Source organism: Amblyomma americanum, chromosome 8, assembly GCF_052857255.1.
Source record: "Amblyomma americanum isolate KBUSLIRL-KWMA chromosome 8, ASM5285725v1, whole genome shotgun sequence".
Taxonomy (NCBI): domain Eukaryota; kingdom Metazoa; phylum Arthropoda; class Arachnida; order Ixodida; family Ixodidae; genus Amblyomma; species Amblyomma americanum.
In genome coordinates, this window is record NC_135504.1 from 32,670,139 (window position 1) to 32,690,880 (window position 20,742).

Sequence of the window (20,742 nt, forward strand, 5' to 3'; positions counted from 1 at the left end):
CCCATGTTGTGTGCCTCAAGTATCTCGCCTGCGCAGATTGTGTCTTCCTTTCAACTGCGATATGTAGCTCGTAATTGCGCAGTCCATTGTCAAAGAAATAAAACAGGAGTTAGACTCTGCGCCTTCCACTTGTTAAAAGCGAATTATAGCTTCGCGTTTCCGGCAAGCTGAGAGCAAGTACTTCATTCCAAGCTTTCAGCACGTGGCAATCTTTGCTTGACCAGCGACCTCATTATGCCTTCCGTCACCGTTTCTACGACTCTGCCATATTTTGGAACGTCACATCACGGCGGCACTGTCACCCATATAAGGATGTTTCCATCGCCGCTTGCACCAAACAGGCTTGACAGCAGCACATCAGGCACAGTACTCAGCAACCCAATTTGATTCATTGAGCATGTTAGTGACTACTTATCTGCCTATTGCTATCGTAGCAACAACCAATTTTTTTTTGTTCCCGCTGCTCAGCCCACTGCGTATAAGGAATGTGTTAGCGACATTTACTTTCCAAGAAGATCTTTTAAATTGTGGTGATATCGAGAAAAGAAAATGCTCTAGCAGCTTATTTTTTGTCAGAACACCCTGACCTCGTCTGTCTGTGACATTCTCGCAAAACAGAGTACTTTTGAAGAGGTCGATGGCCTGACCCTAAGAATCAAAGGTTTTGGAAGACGAGTTAGCAACTATCATTGCTTTGTACACGCAATGATACAGATCGCATCGAAAATTAGTGATATGTATCGCTGACATCGACATCATGCGAAATTCTGGAGTAGATAATTCCCATATATATGGTTTCTTAGATGAGCACAAGGTTCTTCATATATTCTGATACATAGTTTCAGGCGCGGGTTTCCTACGAGCGCTCATATACTGACACAGTGTGCGAGTTTGCAGAGTCTATAAATGGAGGTAAACAAACATACGCTATAATCATAACACTTCGAAAAACATACGACGAGGTATGTGATAACAAATAATGCACAAGTTAGGATTAATAAAAGCGACTAGACACAATGATCACAGCTTACCAATTCGTCACCTTAAACAACACTTCTAGACAATAACGCAAAACATGAAAAATGTTGGGTAGCATAGGCTGCTCCGTTTACTTTTGTCCCCACTTGTACGTTTAGAACACCGGTAAATTTTTCAATAGACGAAGACAGGCGCCATTTTGCTTTTCATTTTCTAGGTCTGGTTTTTTCCAAAAATGAAAACAGCAGAGGTAGACTTTTAGGCGCATGATGAGAACGCAAGCGAAGCAGTGCTAAGGCGAGTCCAGAAGCAAAGCTCTAAACCATGCTGCCAGTTCAGAAGAAAAGGTAGGAAACAACACCATTCCTTCAGGTCTTGGGGACTCACTCCAACAGTAGCAGTAGACAGGACCTCAGCGTCTGCCAGTTCGTCTTTTCAGACGGTTCTCCGTCGTTTAGCTGGTGGCATGCCCGAGTTGTTGCAGCGAGCGCAAAGCGCACGGACGACGTCCGCCGCTAAGTCGGCGTGGTACATCATGAGTGCATTCCAACCGGCCGTTTCAGTGACTTCACTGCCGTGGGCACAGATAAAGTCAATGGCACTGCGGCGGAGCACGCCGGCGTTATGGCGGTCGGCGAGGATGAGTGTAGATGTGGCATTGTCGACGTCCATGCTTTCGATGAGGGCCCCTTCGCACAAGTCCTGGAGTGTCCGCAGGCCGTACTTGTAAGACGCTACAAGTAGAGAGTCCGCCATGTCGCGTAGTTTCCGAGTACGCCCGGTGTAGATGAAGAAGAGCAGCTCACCGAACACATCGTAGTCAATGTCCGAAACCACGACCTCCTTTTCCTGAGCTTCCAGCATCTGGTGGCTAAGCATTGCTCGAAATACAGGCGACCGGGAGGCCAGGATTGCCTTGTGTACGCGGTACGCGCCTCCGCCGACCTTAATGGTGATATCGGAATGGCTTGCGCTGTCATGTAGCCAGTGGAGGTCCTCGGAGAGCCGGGACTGGGGTACTATGGCGCTGCCGCTCCTGCGACTTTCAGGCGTGCTGACGTAGCCGCCAATGACTGTCACCACACAACGTATCGCCAGGTCACCTTCCCTCAAACTGTGACAACTGGTACACTCCAGGGCGCTTCTAGGGATGAATTTATCGAAACCCCAGCCCCCTCTATGCCTTGAGAATGATTTGAGGCTTGTACGTTTTGCGTTCTGTTCCTCATCGGCTGCGTCGATGATGCAAAATACAGCCTCGGCAAGTACGTCGTAGGCGCCTGTATAAAACAAGAACAGGGACAGATATTGTTCGTTCATATCGAACGTGCGCTGCCTAATCTTGAGGTACCATTTATCGCCGCCTTCCTGTTCTGAGGGAAACGGTGAGCTGTAGATCCCGTCAGTCATCTGTTGCGAGAACAAGTGGATGTCTTTTATGACCCAGAGGAAAGAGAGCTTCTCAGTTTTGGGTTCAGCTACGCAGTCGATCTCCATTGAGGACATTGTGGCTAAGCTTAGGGCAGTCGTCGGAAGCTTCTCAGAAGCCCTGCTTACCGCGTGTCTGTAGAACCGGGTGGCTTACTGCAACCGCCCTAGTAAACCGCAGTCCTCAGCCACGGTCTACTTCTCGAAGGAATCCGGACGGCAAGGCTTGTCTGCCGGTTGTTGTTGTTGTTGTTGTTGTGTCTGCCGGTGCTGCGCAGGGGTGCCGTTTCGTTTTCCACTTCTTCAGCAACGATCTCGTTCCTCCAAACCCCCGGGATAGGTGCTTTTGTTTTATTCAAATTGGAGTGAATAAACATTTTCTACAACAAAGGACATTAGGTTGTTCTCTTCGTTGTGCATTCGAAAATCCCAAGAAAATATTGGCCTCCCGACGCACAATAAAAAAACTAGGTTATCTGCCTCACATACGAGACGGAAAAGAAAGTTGAAGAGCTTTTAATGAGTACTTGAGGAGAAGAAGAAGAAGAAGAGTCATTTAAAACATGACATTGACGGCAAAAGAGCCTCATCTAAAGGCTGTGTTTTGTAGCGATTTTTTCCGCATTCGTTGCTTTGGCCGCACTATCAATAGTACTGTCTCCTGTGATGTCAGGAACTGTGCGTATTTGCGGCGTAAACGCGATCATAGCTGTCTCAGATGAAGCGGTTTAATAGCAGTGCCGTCACGGCAAGCTTTCTCGTATCTAAACAAATTTTATTATGAGGCAATTTAAATTAACTAAAAGAAAAAGACTCTGCCTACACCGCGTATTTGTATAGCAGGCTAAGCCAATTTAAAACAAAAGGATATGGCTGTAAGCCAAATAAGAATTTTGAGAAATAAAATTATAATAATAATACAAAGACAATGGTCTGAGATGCCCGCTCGCTACAAAGGGCGCGACCATCCGATCATAGTCATCAAGAGCACGACATTAACGCGGGCCGAATGCAAGGCAAGCACAGCATTGGGAGTGTCGCGAAGGTTGTGGGCAAATGAGGAACCAAGACGTTTAATGGATAGAATAAATGGAGGTTAGTTTGGTGGGTCTTGAATCCAGAAAACTATTGCGCGTTGCCATCGCTCTTGCCCGGTTCATCAGCCAGTGCTGGTCTTCCGGAAGTAAGCGAGCCAGCGACGCCTCTTAGTCCTTAGTTATTGGGTTGTTGATTTCTCGGAATATCTGTATTGCTCTGGCGTTCCCATGCCATGTGGTATAAGTTACCTACTTCACCGCAGAAGCCGCAATCAGGATAATGCGAATTTCGAAGTATATAGCGGAATTTGATTGATTTGATACGAATATTTGATAGCAATTTCCCCTGAAACCGCCGCGTTGGCTCAGTGGCTATGGCTGTCGGCTGCTGACCAGAAAGACGCGGGTTCGATCTCGGCCGCGGCGTTCGAATTTCGATGGAGGCGAAATGCTAGAGGCCCGTATACTGCGCGATGTCGGTACACGTTAAAGAACTTCGTGTGGTCGAAATTTCTGGAGCCCTTCACTACGGCGTTTCTCATAGCCTTAGTCACTTTGGGACGTTAAACCCGATAAAGCCAGAAAACCTTTTCCGTGCCGTTTAAAAGGTCACCACCCACCCACCCATCCCCCTTTAATGCCACGGTCTGTATGTATTAAGCAGGCCTTCCCGCATGTCGACGGTGGTGGTGGTAGTAGTATTTTTATTAAAATAATAGTGAAAGGGAAGGAAAAGATTTTTGCTAGCCCCGGCATCTGCCCTCGATACTGAAGCACCTGAGCTGAGGCAGCGGAAATAAAGGATAGCAGACAAAATGAAGAAATGAAATGAGAGTGGGGAGGGGACAGGAAGAGAGGATAAGGGGAGAAGTAATATGTACAAACTATTTACGCAATAAGAAATATGTCCAGGCTGTGCGCGTGATTAGATGTCGACGGAATTCGAGAACGACCCTTATGGAGCATTTCGCATAGTGCTGGCATCCCTTTCATAACCTATATCGGGAAATAAAATTAAGAGGCGATTGTAAGACACGCACACGCGCACTAATGACTCAGGGAAGTTTATGTGGAACGTTTATGTGGCATCCCTTCCGTCTTCCGTGTAGCTGCAATGCGCAAGCACATTTTGCGCGAGAATATGCAAAGAGAAGAAAATCTACAGAAAACCAATTCTATACTTTGAGCTTGGCGCATGATGGCATTAGCTGCCTATGTGGCATAAAACACAATAGAACGCACACAACAAAGAGAAGAAAAAAACGACAGATATGCAATGCCTATCCGGCACATTTTTTTAAATTATGAGCGATATCTTGCATATACACCACAAGTTCGGGTTGAATCGCAATCCGCTTCTGTCTGCATGGTTTGCGAAACATGCCCCGTTTTCTGTGCAGACACTATACTCCGTTTCAGACATAGCAGGCAACGCCGAGTAGGTCACGGAAGTAATGCGTCCGCGAAACCGTATTACTCCGCCAAGTATAATTCGTCCTTCTCGAAGCCTCGGTGAATCTTTTGGACGAAAACAAAGAGCGGTATAAAACGAAGTGGCAGCTATAAAACGGCTGAAGCTGTAGGGCGCTCTTTACTTGGACCCCCAGGCTATAAATTACTCTGAGTGTGAACTACTTTTTAGGCGCGGAAGCAGTAAGGGCGATTCGCCCTATCAGCCGCCTATGAGATCGCCTAAGTCATTCTTAGTTCTCGAAGTCCCGACCAGTTGGAAGGCTAACTTGTGGCAAAAAGTAAAACGAAGTGCAGGAGATCGTCATTCATGGCGCTTGAGATCCGTTGCAACGAAGTATCCTTATGTTCATTGTGGTTGTAGGGCGAACTATTTTTCGGGTGCGGACTTAGCCATCGTGAACAGGCGCGCTTGCTTTGCACGCAGCGTTGCCTGCTATGTATGAAACGGAGTGTAGACTTCAGCAGTTCATGTGCTAATCGCACAGGGGAAAAATGCGGGCCAAGCCAGAATACGGCAAACACATTAGTCCGGCCAATTATTTCGCACAGGTGGTTACGAATACCGACGATCTCATCTTTTATGTATGGACCTCCTTCACCCCGCGACGTCACGAAGATGCGGTGGCGCTGATGTTAGCAGCGACTTTCGCATGGTAGGCAAAACAGGTTCCGCTTGCCCGTGCCTACCGCAGCTGCCGCAGGTACCGGCGGCTGCTTCAAGCCTGTGCACTGCAGAAGCAGCATATATTGACCAGCTGCATCACTGCTGGATCCGCGTAGTAGCATAAAAAATATTAAATTAGCCTCGATCGGTTTCTCGCGCATAAATGCCGCATTCGGAAACTGGCTAACAGGCATTGGGCCACGGTAGTAAAGCGCGAAGTCTGGGAGTCGATGGGCACTGCCACTCAATGCACTTAATAGCATGCAAGTTACTGCGTTCATTCACCTGAACTTCAGGATAGTAGGCTGATAATTGCTCAAGGAAAAAAAAAGACATGTAGCTGCACACGTACTTATCACCTTGAGCCGGAGTGCACGGGGCGTCGACTGGTTCACTCGCCCCCAAGGAATGCGTTTATTGTTAATAGCACACCATGTTTAAATGGCGCGTTTTGTGATATTTAATATTTACCTGAAACTGTTTCTTGATATGACGACGTAATTATTTCATTCGAGTAGAAAGAAGTCTGGTAAGTTGTGTCAATCTTGCGCGGTCGCGTTGGTGTGCTTAGAATAGCACGCATGTGATATTTAATATTTACCTGAAACTGTTTCTTGATATGACGACGTAATTATTTCATTCGAGTAGAAAGAAGTCTGGTAAGTTGTGTCAACCTTGCGCGGTCGCGTTGGTGTGCTTAGAATAGCACGTACCTTAAGTGTGCTAAACGCCATATGCTTTTTCATTGTATCATGAATGTGTCATGTTTCATGAGGTAATACATGATCGCGAACCATGTTTGGAAAGAAGCAGCCGCAGGCGTGCTACTAACAGACACGTGGCGAGATTGAGAGGGGACGCGGCATGAAAAATGTTTTCGTTATTCATGCATGCGATATGTAACTAAACTTGGTGCAAATATGAAATTCCTACGCTAGTTTCAGTCATTCCTTTTATATATAGCTATACCTGGTGCAGTTCTGGGTAATTACAATTAACACCGTCGTCAAGTCTCCCCAAGCTAGGTCTCAAATAATTGAGTAGATAGTGCGCAGTTTTTTTATGCCAGCATGTGCATAAAGCCCTGTTCTGTATGATGACGCGATTAGTTCTTTTTCTATATGATCAGTACTTATGCATGCATAGTTACATGAAAACGTTTCTTACAAAAAATAACTAACACAATACTGCATGTGTAGGGAAAAAAATCGAGAGATTTATTACGCTCCTCAACGTCTCAGGAATAGTTTGCGACAAATGGAATCATTTGATTTTCATGCGAATTACGAAGGTGAGTGATCGAGTCGCAGAAAATGTGAGAGGTCAGAAAACGAACCTTAAAGTTTATTCCCTCGTTTATGGCATCTTCGTTTTCGCTTTGGTCAAAGAAATGCGGCACTGAAATCAAAGAAATTACCTCACAATTTCAGACGACCACACTTCTAAAGAGCGTAATTTATTAATTTGTACTCAATATTTTGCTATAATATTTCGTCACGAAACTAGACTTCAGGGCTAGGAAAGAAAATAATTCTAGAAATCAAAAATTTTCATCAAATCGACCAGCTTAACAAGAGGACAAGTTGGCCTGGCTGGTGCGTGGTCATGCGGCTAAAAACAGCGCTAAGCGAGACAGGAGATCGGGGACACGACGCTGTCCCCACTTTTCGCGCAGCGCGACACGTACGTATGTCAGCAGACGATGAGCGCATGTCTGCTCCGACGAAACAACGCCAGCACTTCCCCTCACTACTGTCCCCGAAGTAAAATCATTCCGGCTAGTGCAGAGTGTCAAAACGTGTTTTATTCAATGCCTAGCGCATAAATAAACAGCAGGAACGCTTTCTACATGTTTACTACTAACCGTATATACAATACACAGTGTCAAACTATTTCTCTTTATAGGCCGCACGTGGACAACGCGAGCTCGTGTACTTCGACAAATTACAAAGTTGGAAGCATCGACCATTGCTATGATTCGCAGAAACTGGAAACGCGCCTACAAGCCTTGAAAACACGCGCACAACACGTATCCGCGACGCCACTCCCCGACCTTTTGCCTACCACGAGCTCGCTAGCGACTGCAGCGCCACCTCGTTTGTTTACAAACATGCAGGAGGTCCATACGTTCCCTACTCGACACGTGCAGTCCAGATTCTGCGCTTCTGTTCCACTGCGCATGTGGTGCATGGAGGCTACACCGGTACCGGCCGGAAGAATTTACATGACGTATATGTCCGCCGGATAAATTAAGGCCCGCCCCCCCCCCCCTTTTTTGCGCAAGCGAACACAAGTGTGCGCCATAGAGGCACGTCATTTAAAGAGTTCGCTTAATTCTGATGTTAGTTTTCGCGTGACATCTGGGCTGGTATTTAAACGGGACTGTAGCCCTAGAGTGTTGTTTACCAGTTTTCTCTGATGGCGCTTTCTACGGTCTCTCCGGTGCTGCTACTCGTTCTGGCCGCTTCAGTAGCTTATGGCGACTTATAGCTAGTAAGCAGTGTGGATCGCAGTCAGCAGCAAATGTACGCCTGCGAATTTTCAAAATTTGGTCCCAGACAACAAAAAGCGGAGATACATGTTATCTTTTCCGAGCACGATTATTTTTCTGACTTCATCCGGAGGACTTTTAGCATTGTGCTCCTCCTAAAAGCAGAAATAAGGTCTTTTCATTTAGTTAAGTTGGATATCTTAGTTTTCCCATTTTTAAACAGGAAATTTGCGATACGGTTTCGCTAACGCCGGAAGCGGAACTTATGACACCTCGTAACACGAGGTCTCATAAGTTGAGGCAGTTAAGGCTTTTGATGTAGTTGGTAAATGTCAGAAGGACCAATACAGTTGCTCCTTGTGGCCTTTTAAATGCGGCACACCTAGTTTGACTAATCTACATCTCTCCTAAACTCACTGAATTACTTTGTCGTGCATACTTATATCTTCACTTTTTTATTTTTTGCAAGGTCGGAGAAAGAGCAAGATTTTTGCGTGGAGCTAATTCGACAGATTCGGGCATTTTCCAGTTTTACCGCTTTGGAGGTACGTCAACTGTACTAACGCGTCTTTCATGCTTACGTCGCCTAGGAAACGGTGCAATCTTCAATAGTACGCAACTCTTCACACTGAGCTTTGAAGCGCTTGCCGCGAACGCATCTTTATTACCAGCGACTGCTTTCGGTAGAGAAAAAGAAAGCAGCTCTTTCTAGCAGCTTCAAATAATAATGCACTGGGCAGCAGCTCAAAGGAAGATGCACCTCACTGCTTGCTGCTGGTACTCATAATTTTTTCCTTTCTTTCTCAACTTCCTTCCTTCTTTCCTTCCTTCTTTCCTTCGTTCCTTCCTTCTTTCTTCTTTTCCTGCCTTCTTTCCTTCCTTCCTTCTTTCCTTCATTCCTTCCTTCTTTCTTCCTTTCTTTCTACCTTCCTGTCTACCTTTATTTCTCCTTTGATGCATATAATTGTCTCAGGTGTTGCGACAAAACGCAAGATTCATACCTGACAATGAGATCAGCACCCAAAGCATGTATACACCAGGCAGAAAGGAACAACACAGCGAATAGGGGAAATTCAAAAATCCGCAAGTGCGCTTTCCCACATATCTTGTAGCCAAGTACAAGATGGCCGATTTCTCTATAAAAAAAACTTCGGGGGATTATAGAACAAGCACAAAGGGTGTGGATAGAATCTAAGAAAAGTATTTTGGAAGAATCAAACGAAAACTTCTCCTACTTGCTTTGTTTCAGCTGGAAACGCATGGTCGGCGATCTTGTCTCGTACAACGTTGCTATGCGGGAAAGCGCACTTGCCAATTTTGAAAATCCCCTATAGTGCACTCTTTCCGACATATAATAAATAACACATCAGAGGAACTAATCACGCCAAACTTGCAGAACAGGACTCTTTATTAAAAACAGGATTAAAAGCAAGAGGAATATGGACGGTAAACAGTCAAGAAAATGTGTTTTAAGATCGTTCTTAAGACTGGGCTTTTGATTCCTAACAAGTACAATCAGGCTTGTCTGGCAGACTACGCACAGCGACGTTAATTCGCCACGACCGCGTATAGGGTTAAATGAAACTGCAACTACCCTTATTTTAGTAATTCAGTTATGCTAGAGTATTATCTCTATCTTTTGTGTTTCGCGCGCTCCTTTTCTGCGTCTTCGATAGAAGATAAATATCCCTACCTATAGTTATTGGCGGCAATTTTTTTAAGCGATGTTGATGCCTCAGGGCATAATAGGGTATGAAATGAGGGATGACGAGGATGGTTAAATAAATGAAAAACAGGTTGGCTCATCTAATAAAATCAAGTTGTGAACGATGACTTCGCTGCTTCGCGAATCCCCGATTCGAGGCCGCCTGAGCCCGGTTATAGAACCTCGGGCTAAAAGGTTGGCGGCCTCGTTTCAGGGATTCCCGGAGTGCGTAGGCACCCACATAAGCTCAACATGGCGGGGTGGGGGTGCATCGGGCGAGCTCAGTGCGCCAAAAGCAGGGACGTGGACTCGGCCTCGCGCAAGATTTAGAATTGCAGTTTTAGAGTCTTAAAATGTACCGGGCTACGGTGCGCGTGATGACAATTGCGATGGCGGATTCCTCTGCAGTCTCTGGGGCGGTGTCTGGCCAGACAGACAAACTTTATTTCTCAAGTGAGTTTTAGACCCTGCTGGGTCCCTGGGCCACTGCGCGGTCCCGCACTGCATCAAGTAGGATGTCATGCCGGGACATGACGTCGGCAGTCCGAGCCACCGCAGCAAGCTGCGATGTCGGGTCTGTAGACGTGAGCAGGACCTCCCAGTCCTCCCAGCTCGAGATGGCGTGCTGTCTCGGGGGGGGGGGGGGGTCAGCAGGGCAGCCGAAAAGGATGGGGGAAAGTGTGGCGTGAGGGTCACCGCATAGGGAGCATGCAGGGAATGTTCCACAATAGTGAGATAACAGCTGAGGTGATGACAGAGAGCGGTTCTGTAGGTGTCTGGAGGGAGAGGTGGTGTGAGGAGGGCGGATGAAGGGCAGTCCATCACGGCTGCGGTTGCTTCATCACCCGTACAGGCAGCGTCCACCCATACGGCGCCCGGCTCGGAGCCGTACACTCGGTGGAGTGCCTTCGCACGGGCTCTGCGGCACTACTCACGATGGGAGGGGTGCATATTTCTCAACAGCGGCTTGATGACCAGCTCGGTTAAGGTGTTGAGGAATGGGAATGAGGGTTGGGTTGTTGGCCGGTATTCTGATTCCGAGGGACTCCAGGATATACCGTCCTGAGGAGATTTGTGCAAGCTTGATGTACGGGGCCTGTTCCACAGTAAGCAACCTCCGGTATCTCACTCCGAGGTCGCCAACTGGCCTTCCACGGTAACTGTACTCCGTCCACGGTAACCACCCTCCAGATAGTTCCCACAGTAAGTAGCTTCCGGTTCCACGTCTCCCTTGTTTTCACTATAGATGTGGAAGATCTTGAGAAAAGTTTATTTTTATTTATTTACAACGTAGTGCAGGCTAAGCGCCCAAGCAGGAGTGACATACAGGTATATAAAATGCAAAATAGCATGAAAGTACAATGTTCAAAACACACCACATTTGGTAGGACAGCGGAAGCGATTCGCGCCGCCCAGCCCCGCAAACGCAGCTAACATAGCTGCTCCTGAGAGCCCCAGAAGCGACTCCAGTCCCTCGCCCGTCGCCTCGTGAGGTCCATGTGATGCGCCGTTCACCGCGGCGGAACTGAACAATGCGCTGCAGCGCTGCCGCCGCCGCTCGGCGTACGGACCGGACGGGGTGACATACCAGATGCTGCGAAACCTGGATGCGCAGCAACGACAGATCCTCCTGCAGCAGATCAACCTGGTGTGGGAACGCGGGGAGCTACCGGAGGATTGGCGAACCGCGGTCGTTTGTCCCATCCGAAAGGCAGGGCGCCCACCTACGGAGCTGAGCGGATACCGGCCAGTGGCATTAACATCGGCGGCAGGTAAGCTCATGGAGCATATGGCGTTGCAGCGTCTGAACGAGCGGGCTGCGGAGGCTGATTTGTTTGACGAGCGGCAGACGGGTTGCCCTGGGATGCGGTGCACGGATGATTCTATATCGGACGTTGTTACAGCGCTGGAGCATGCCAGGGCGGCAGACCAGGTTGCGCTGCTGCTACTAATGGACGTCCCGGGCGCTTCTGACAACGTTCACCGCGCACCAATTCTCGCGGTGCTTGAGGGGGCCGGTGTGAGCGGGCGCCTTTTGCGATACGTTCATGGTTTTCTGAGCGGGCGCACCATGCGCGTACGAGTAGGGGGTAAGCTCTCCAGGCCTCGCCCGGTGGACATGGGCGTGCCGCAGGGCTCTGTCTTATCATCATTTCTGTTCAATGTGGCCATGTCGGTGGTGCCGGCCTCCCTCCCCACGGGCGGCCGACACCATGTGTACACGTCCATATATGCAGACGACATAGATCTGTGGTACCGGGGACCACCGGGCGAGGCGTTCCGCGTGCGGGGGTGCCTTCAGGGAGCCCTGACCGCAATCGATGCCAGCCTGCGCGGCCTTGGTCTGTCGCTGAGCGCGGACAAATCGGTGGCCATGGCCTGCGTCCTTGCGCCACTGTCACTGGACGTGACTCCGATTCCTTGGCGTAAATCGGAGCGGTACCTTGGCCTGGACATCGACTGGCGCCTTTCCTTCCGCCCCGCGGCGACCAAGGCCTGTCTGCAGATGAAGAGGATCACCGGCGCCGTGCACAAGCTCACGGCTCGAGGCCAGGGCATCTCCCAGCAAGCCGCGCTGCGGCTATACAATGCCGAAGCTTTGGGGGCGGTGCTCTATGCACTGCCGCTCGTAACGGTGCGCAAGCCGTGCTGGAAGAAACTCGAGCCTCAGCACCGCAAGTCCCTGCGCGTGTGCCTAGGCCTGCCCAAAAACTCGCAGTGCGCCGCAACGTTGGCCGAGGCAGGAGCGTGGCCACTTCAGCTCCAAGCAGCGCGCAGGGAATTGAATCACATCGGCCGGCTTCACCGGGCACCGGACGGCGGCTCACTGCTGCAGCGTATGCGCTCGCACCCGCGCTCACGAATAGGCGCGGCGCTGCTCGAGTATGAGCAATTGACACAAGGCCCACCCCCCTACGGCTCCTGCGCGCCCTGGCCTGCTGCCTCGGAGGTACAGCGAGAGATCGTCGGCATTGCGGGAAAGCGGAGCACACCCTTCTGTGCTGTGCAGCAGCTGGCCAGAGCCGTCATACACGAGGAGCTCCAGGACCATCTCCTCGTGTACACCGACGGCTCAGTGGCCGGCGACGGCTGCTCCCTTGCAGCGGCGGCTACAATCCCCGCCCTGCGACTGCACAGCCAGCAACACGCAACCTTCCTGGGCTCCTCCACCACGGCGGAGTTGATGGGAATCCGGCTCGGGCTGGACCTGCTGCTCACCCTCGGCCCTCAGCCGCCCAGGAGTGCTCTGCTGTGCGACTCCCGCGCCGCCCTCAACCGCCTGCAATCTAACGGTCGCGGTGCCCCACTAGTGCAGCAAATTCGCTCGCGCATCGAGCGCCTCGCGCAGACAGCATCTGCCGTGCGTGCACAGTGGGTGCCCGGTCTCTGCGGCATCGCCGGCAACGAAGAAGCTGACGACCTCGCGACCGCTGCACACCAAGTTCCTGCCAGCGATCTGCCCCTTGCGCTGGCGGACGTGCGTGCGGCCATCCACGACCATCTCCGAAAGCAGCACCCCGACCCACGCATCGCAGGAGGTGAGCGCATCGACAGTATCACCGGCTGTCGCGCACTTACACAGTCACAGCGTGCAATAATCCTCCGCGCGCGCATTGGCTGCGTGTGACCCGGAAAACGACGGGTGCGTCACGGAATCGCGATGAGTGATGTGTGTGACGGATGCGGTGCAGCGAAAACACTAGAACACCTGCTCCTTCACTGTGCCGCGTTCGCCGATGCTCGTCGCGTTTTGCTGCGGCCTATACGGCGCAGAGCATACTACCAGACTCCATCAAGACGCTATTGTGGCCGCAGGGCAGTGAGCGCACTCGTGAGCGAACTCTGGTGAGCCTCTGTGCATTCCTCGAACACACGGGCTTGACGTCCCGTCTGTTCTCGGTCAGGTAGTTACACGCAGTGACCGAACGCTCCGCGAGTTCTACCTTGAGCGATTAATAACTGGACGCCCCACTCCAGTTGCAGCCAACAGAGCGCTGTGCGCGTGTGTTTTAGTTTCTCTAAAATGAACTAATCACGCGCACAACCTGGACACATTTGTTATTGTGTATATCGTTTGTACATATTACTTCTCCCCCTATCATCTCTTCCTGTCCCCTCACCTCTTTCATTTCATTTCTCCATTCTGCCTGCTGTCCTTTATTTCCGCTGCCCCAGCTCAGATGCTTCAGTATCGATGGCAGATGCCGGGGCTAGCAAAAATCTTTTGCTCCCTTTTTACTATTATTTTTAATAAAAAACCACTACCACCACCATTTGGCTTATTGCATTACACATTTGTTATAAAGGATTAAATGCGCTCCTATTGCTGAAGACACACTCGAGAACAAGACTAGCGTAGATTAACGCGCCTGCCTTTATACTTTCATGCGCACTATTTTCGATTCTTTAACTTCAGAACAACGTGGCCGCAGTGTGAACGTTTCTAAGGCGTTATAAGCGCTAGCCGCAGCTCGGGTGCTTCAGGTTGTTGTGGTTGTTTGCCTCATATCGGATGGTAGATGCCGCGGCTAGCAACATCTTTTCCTTCCCTTTTTATTTAATTATTAAATCTCCACTTTAGAGGGAGACAAAGAAAAAATTATGAGATCACTGCGGCATCCCTCTTTGCCTAAATCATTCAAGTTCCATCATTGCCCATTTTGACTTTTCAAACTTGGCGCCACGCTTCGTTTTCATATTTGGCACCACGCTTCGCTCCGTCCACACTTCTGGTTGGTTAATAAATAATTGGTTTTTTGGGGAAAGGAAATGGCGCAGTATCTACCTCATATATCTTTGGACACCTGAACCGCGCCGTAAGGGAAGGGATAAGGAGGGAGTGAAAGAAGAAAGGTAGAATAGGTGCCGTAGTGGAGGGCTCCGGCATAATTTCGACCACCTGGGGATCTTTAACGTGCACTGACATCGCACAGCACACGGGCGCCTTAGTTTTTCAAATTTCGTGCCGCGCTTTAGCTGCGCCCACTTCCGGTGTTTTCACTTTTGCTCTGGTCTCGTTCACTTTTTGGATCTTTTTGGCTCTAATTAATTAAGTACCCCACATGCACCTCATCATTTCCCCTGCGAGATTGTTCGGTGCTCTATCTAATGCAATCATTCCTTTTCTTATTACCCAAATCGTTCGAACTTTATCGTGATGACAAGCTCGGGAAGACACAAACCCGCAAACATAGCCATACAATGCTTTCGCATGAATAACACTAATTAGCACTCGTCAAAAGGGTGACAGGGATCCGAGGCGCCTCGACTACTGATCCGGAGTTCCCGGGTTCGAACCCGACCGCGGGGAAGCTGAGATCTCAATCTATCCCATCTCCGCACCTGTTCGGATGGACAAAGCTGTGAATTGAACCAATTACGGTCCTCAAACCTCTAACTTCGTTAGAAGGGGCTTTAGCATTTTGCTGCAATAATCCGGGAAGCGTGTGACGTGCTTGAATAATAGGCAGAATAAAAGTAATTTGCTGGGAATTAACAGGTAGTAATTATTGCGTGGTGAGTGATACGCGAAGAGGAGAGTATCCGTGGATCGCATTCATGCGTTTTGAATGTTCTAGTGTAGAGAAAGCACAAGCCATTAAGAAGTTACACACTTCGTTACACTAGGTAGTGCCGAAAACAGTATGAGACAGTGGCGGTTAGGGAGTGCCCCTCGTTTATCTGGTATTCTGTAATGCTGGGTTACCTTTCGAGCCTTCCATTAGTGAACGTTGGTAGTCATTGATACTAGGGACGGTACGTAATGTCTTGCTAAAAAACGAGGCCAATAGGTCATTACGTCTTAAATTGTTTCGTCTTCCGTATAGCATGCGTGGCATCATGCTCATCGACATTCGACACTCAAATCTATTACGAGGCGAAATTTATCTTAACTTTCGGTTTGTGATTGCTGAAGGTGGTGGTGCATGTAATTACGTGGGCACAAAAGCGCATAGCACCAGAGTGACGTGACGTGACAAGTGGTGAACAAGCTGACCTCACAAATGGCGAAAACTGACAACCCAGAACCGTCGCCATAATGTGAGGCCAAGTACTAACGAGGCATAAGTTTACCAATGAAGATTGGTTTGGTTTATTGAGGTTTAACGTCCCAAAGCGATTCAGGCTATGAGGGACGCCGTAGTGAAGGGCTCCGGAAATTTTGACCACCTGGGGTTCTTTAACGTGCAATGACATCGCACAGTGCACGGGCCTCTAGAATTTCGCCTTCCTAGAAATTCCGCCACCGAGGCCGGGATCGAACCCGCGTCTTTCGGGTCAGCAGCCGAGCACCGTAACTACTGAGCCACCGCGGCGAGTGTTTACCAATGAAGAATAATTTACCCCTGCCTCCATGCTAAGTGATTATAATTCTTTGCAGGTCTTCTGGGGCTTCCAGGACACATGGGTACCATCCGTGACCTCACGCGTTTCGACGCCCAGTTCTTCAGCACGCCGCCAAGGCAGGCGGATGTGATGGACCCTCAGCTACGGCTGCTCCTGGAGACGACCTACGAAGCCATCGTGGACGCAGGCTACGACCCCGCGACCTTGCGAGGGAAGAAGGTCGGAGTGTTCGTCGGCAGCATCGCCAACGAGATGGGCAGCGCTCTTTACGCCGACCCCGATAAGGCCGACGGCTACGTGCGGCTTGGGACAACCTTCTGTTCGTTCTCGAACCGACTGTCATACTGCTTCGATTTTCGAGGTACGTCAGCCATTTTGACGAGCGAGCATTTCTTAGTCCCGTCGCCATCTCATGAAAACCATTTTTTTTTAGTGTGAAAGCGCTGACATCCTCATCGGAAGAAAAATGTGGCGTCGGTCATAAAATTCTCATTGGGGCCGGACGGAAGGACCGTGATCAGAATGCATAATTCCAATTTTCTAGAGAAAAGTTAGGTGAACAGATCTTAAGTGAGGTCACTTCCGTTAAAGGCTTCGAAAACTTTTATTGTTGTGACATTGCCAACAAATAATATAACTAGGTGTTCCTATGCATTAATTCGCTTCCTTATCGATGCTCGGCACAGTATTGCAGTCACGCATCGCAGCATTATAGTTGAGCGCTATTTTATTGTTCATTGTAAACTTAGCTAACCGCTCCAACCGAATACGGAAACAGTTAACTTAAGCATGCTCGTGCGCGTAAAATTTTGGCGTGAGCTTTGCATCCATGAATAGGTAGATTCTCGTCAGGGTGTAATTTGAGGGCGCTAAAACGTTTTGTGAAGCCGTTTGCCAAATTGTTACGCACTGCAACTTGTGGAACAGAGCTGGCAACTTTTATGTACTCTCTTTGCCACAAGTAACTAGTTATCGAGGATTGCTTTTTAGCCCCGAAGTGACGCACTTATTGCACCTTGTAGGCCCCAAATGTGTGTAAGTTAAGAAGAACGCTTCAGATGACGTTTCAAATAATTTTGATATTTATCGGTGGCGTCAATGCTCCAGTATAAGGCTGAGAATAAAACCCAGTGCCTGATTACTTTTTAAAAACAAGGTACATGGTCTCACGGGCCCGGGCTTCAAAGTGTTGGAGCGTTGGTATCGGTGATCATGATCGACCAGCCGCCAATTTATGAACTAATCACAGTTTCCTGCCTTGAGGTGCTCCCTCGAAGTTAAATATTGTTTTCCTTTTGTATTTTTATTTGGCTGACCTAATTATTTTTCACGCTGCTATTAAAGAGATAAGCTGGTGATGTTCAATCCTATTCATGCTGTAGATATTAGTCGTTGTTCTCGGAGCCATGAACAAGAGATAATAAACTATGGCAGCCTAAAATAAGTCCGCATTACTAGTTTTGAAATATTATCTCGTTCAGCAGTCATTAACAGTGGCAGTTTTGCTGCAAAACTTTTTAAGCCCGGAAGTACTTTTGAGTAAGACGTAAAGCTAGATCCGCCTCTGCAGCCTAAGCAGGTAGGGAAAAGCGAACTTCTAATGCCAGAAAGATTAAATGTCTTCCTATACCCGGCCTGGTGTGGCGGACCGTTTTCAGAAATACACCAAACCTGCAAAATTTTGTCGAAGGCATGAGAAGAACACTACAGCAGCGGTGGCCTAGTCGTTTGAGCATCCGCCTCGCATGCGGAAGGTGCGGGGTGATCCCCAATGTCGCCGGGTGCCCACCGGTGAAACAATTGGTACAAGCTTTCCCGTGCCTCGTGCTCGGCTTCTTTAAGGTGAAATGCATTGGAAGTGGGTCTTTGGCCCCACCACGAGTAAGAACACCTTGAGTCATGGCGCTCTTTGGCCACAGATGCCCTTGCGCCATAAAAATTCATCACCATCATCATCATCATGAGAAGAACACTAAAACTACACTTATACTCAAACAAACGCGCCAAAGGCCCTGCAGTTTGTATTACCCAGAGCGCCTCAGATAATCAGTGAAGATTTCTGCTGCTTCGTTTAGGGCCCAGCTTGACCGTCATCACGGCCTGTTCATCGAGCATGACGGCACTCAACCAAGCCGTGCTGGCACTGCGAACGGGGCAGTGCGAGGCCGCCATCGTAGGTGGCGCTAACGTCCTTCTCAGCCCCACCACGACGCTGATGTTTGTGCGCCTTGGCACAGTGTCCACAAGAGGAAAATGCAGAACCTTCGACGCTGAAGGTAAGTCTTGTAACATCTGTCTCTCCACAGTGCCATTCTGTCTTCATGATCAGGTGAACTCCGACACTCAAAAGTAAATAGAGGAAAATGAAATGCGTTAAACATGTAGGATTTGACAACGCCATATAATTAAAAGTTCCTGTGTAGATCAGAAGAGTGTCTGGGTTGTTTTTTTTATGAAATCGTTATTACTCAACTTTTACTATTCACAGGGCGCGATAGCATGTTTTCTCGTTCCTGGCGATTGTAACTGAAAGATTGTACTGACGGAGACGAAGGCCTACTTCTTCGCTACTCTGATTATTCCGAGACCTTCATAATGAATAGTGCGCTTATATATAGAAGAATTCATCGTTCGGTTGAAAGAGAGTTGAAGAGACATGAGCCTTCAACAAACGTAGATGTAAGTGGTCAACTTCAACAGATGCACGATTCCATGAGTAACAGGGAAGACTGTTGTTGTGTGCGTACCCCTAAATTATGAGAGAAGGAATGAAATGACTAAGAAAAATACCTGTGAATAAAAAGCTTAAGTACAAGAGTTCGATCTGGCGAGGTCAGGCCCTAATGGACAGTTAGAAAGAACATTCCCTCTGATGTACGATCGAATCAGATTTTAAGGGAATTCTGTTGAACTCGTAATGAGGTTCATCGTAAACTCAAAGACCCCCATAGTGACGAACTTTGGGCTTCTTTACGCAGCCGACGGGTATGCACGGAGTGATCTCGTCGGAGCTTTGTTTCTGCAGCGCGCATCCCAAGCCCGCCGTGTCTATGCGAGGTTGGTTCATATCAAATCCAACGAGGATGGATACAAGATAGAAGGTGAGCCTCATTTTGACAGGACAAAATAGCGGCGTTGTGAGCACCGCTGCCGGGGAAGACCCTGTGGTGCGCGGCACTCTGTGACACCTAGAACTTGCATGTCAATTCTTTCACGGTCGCTTGCAGGCCCCGCATTTCCGTCCCGCGAAGCGCAGGTGGATCTTATGCAAGAAGTTTACGCCGAGGCCGGAGTGGACGTGCGGGATGTGTCCTACATCGAGTCGCACGGCACGGGCACACAGTCTGGCGACCGCCAGGAGATGGCCGCTATCAGCGAGGTTTTTCATCAACCGGGACGCGAGAGACCTATCATGGTTGGGTCCGTCAAAACTAACATGGGTCACTCCGAAGGCGCTGCAGGTGAGAACTCAGGTTCACGAGCGTGATTATGCATTATAGCATGCTTAGCCGGCTACTGCAGAGCCCCAGGCACGAAGGTCGTGCACTAACATGCATGTCGAAGAATTCAGATTTATTTGATGATACAGGGATGAAGAGGTTCACAGCACTGACATTCGCGTTCGGAACCGTTATCTCATAACTCTGAGCTGGCAAATATATTATTAAGCATTTACTGGGACACAATTCAACGCCCTATGTTGCACAGCTTAACAGCACCGCTGCTCATAACAAGCTCGATATGAAAGAACAAAGTGGCCTAGCCCCTAAACATGGTACTATAAGACGGCTAGACAGCATGAGCGCCAACTCTGACTTCATTTTTGTCTATTGTTTTCCAAAGGCCAATCGAGTGCCCAACGCAGAAGAAATGGGGAGAAATTTTCCGACACGCAAATGCCATTTCGTAGGAAGAAGGCAAGGGAAGTTATTGGGCATTTTCTAGAATGATGGCGCTAGTGTAATGCATACACGGTCCTTAAACGGGAATAGTACTAATAAAAGAGCCCGCGTTGTTTATATGTAATCTTATGAGAATGCGACAGCCTCGCCGGCGGTGGCATAGGGGGCAAGGCATTTCGTTGTTGAGCCAAGAACGCGGGATCTTCTCAAGGTCGCGGCGGCAGCATTTCCATCCAGTGATGCGCTTGCATTATTCGAGCGTGGTTGATGCCATGGGAATGCAGTCACACGGCTTCTATATTCTTCAATTCGGCATAAAGCAACCGCAGGACTTTGCAACTGCGCATTTGACACGTTTAGTTGACATTAGTACACAGCCTGGCCACCCTACACGTAGAACACTTCTGTGGTCGGAGGTGGCGCTGGGGAACGCCCTCTAAGTTAGCGTACATGCAAAATACGTTCACTTCAATGTTGAAAGTTTGACAGCAACTGCCGTAACACAATCGATAGGACCACGGTACGCGTTATGCGGACGTGTTTGGCTTGTATCTCGTTCGCGGTGTGTGGTTTTTTTCTACTTCCTATTAAATTACCCTCCAACTAAACAGTTCTGCGTCCGATCAACAACACATCTATAAAACGACCATATGTCCTCTGCTCATTGCCAATGACTGTTCGCCTCTCCAATACGCCGAATACTGTAGCTTTATATG

At 48.9% G+C, this 20,742-nt stretch overlaps 1 protein-coding gene across 3 annotated transcripts in view; it reads left to right on the plus strand.

Moving 5' to 3' along the window:
* Positions 1-20,742, plus strand: part of LOC144101260 (fatty acid synthase-like) — a 118,069-nt gene that overhangs the window by 85,414 nt on the left and 11,913 nt on the right. For 2 of the 3 annotated variants that reach the window (XM_077634352.1, XM_077634354.1), the window contains exons 5-6: positions 19,103-19,225; positions 19,352-19,585. In XM_077634352.1, coding sequence (XP_077490478.1) covers positions 19,103-19,225; positions 19,352-19,585 — 357 coding nt within the window. Of the gene's footprint in view, positions 1-16,141; positions 16,486-18,199; positions 18,401-19,102; positions 19,226-19,351; positions 19,586-20,742 lie in introns of those variants that run through there. The other variant, XM_077634355.1, reaches the window with a different exon arrangement.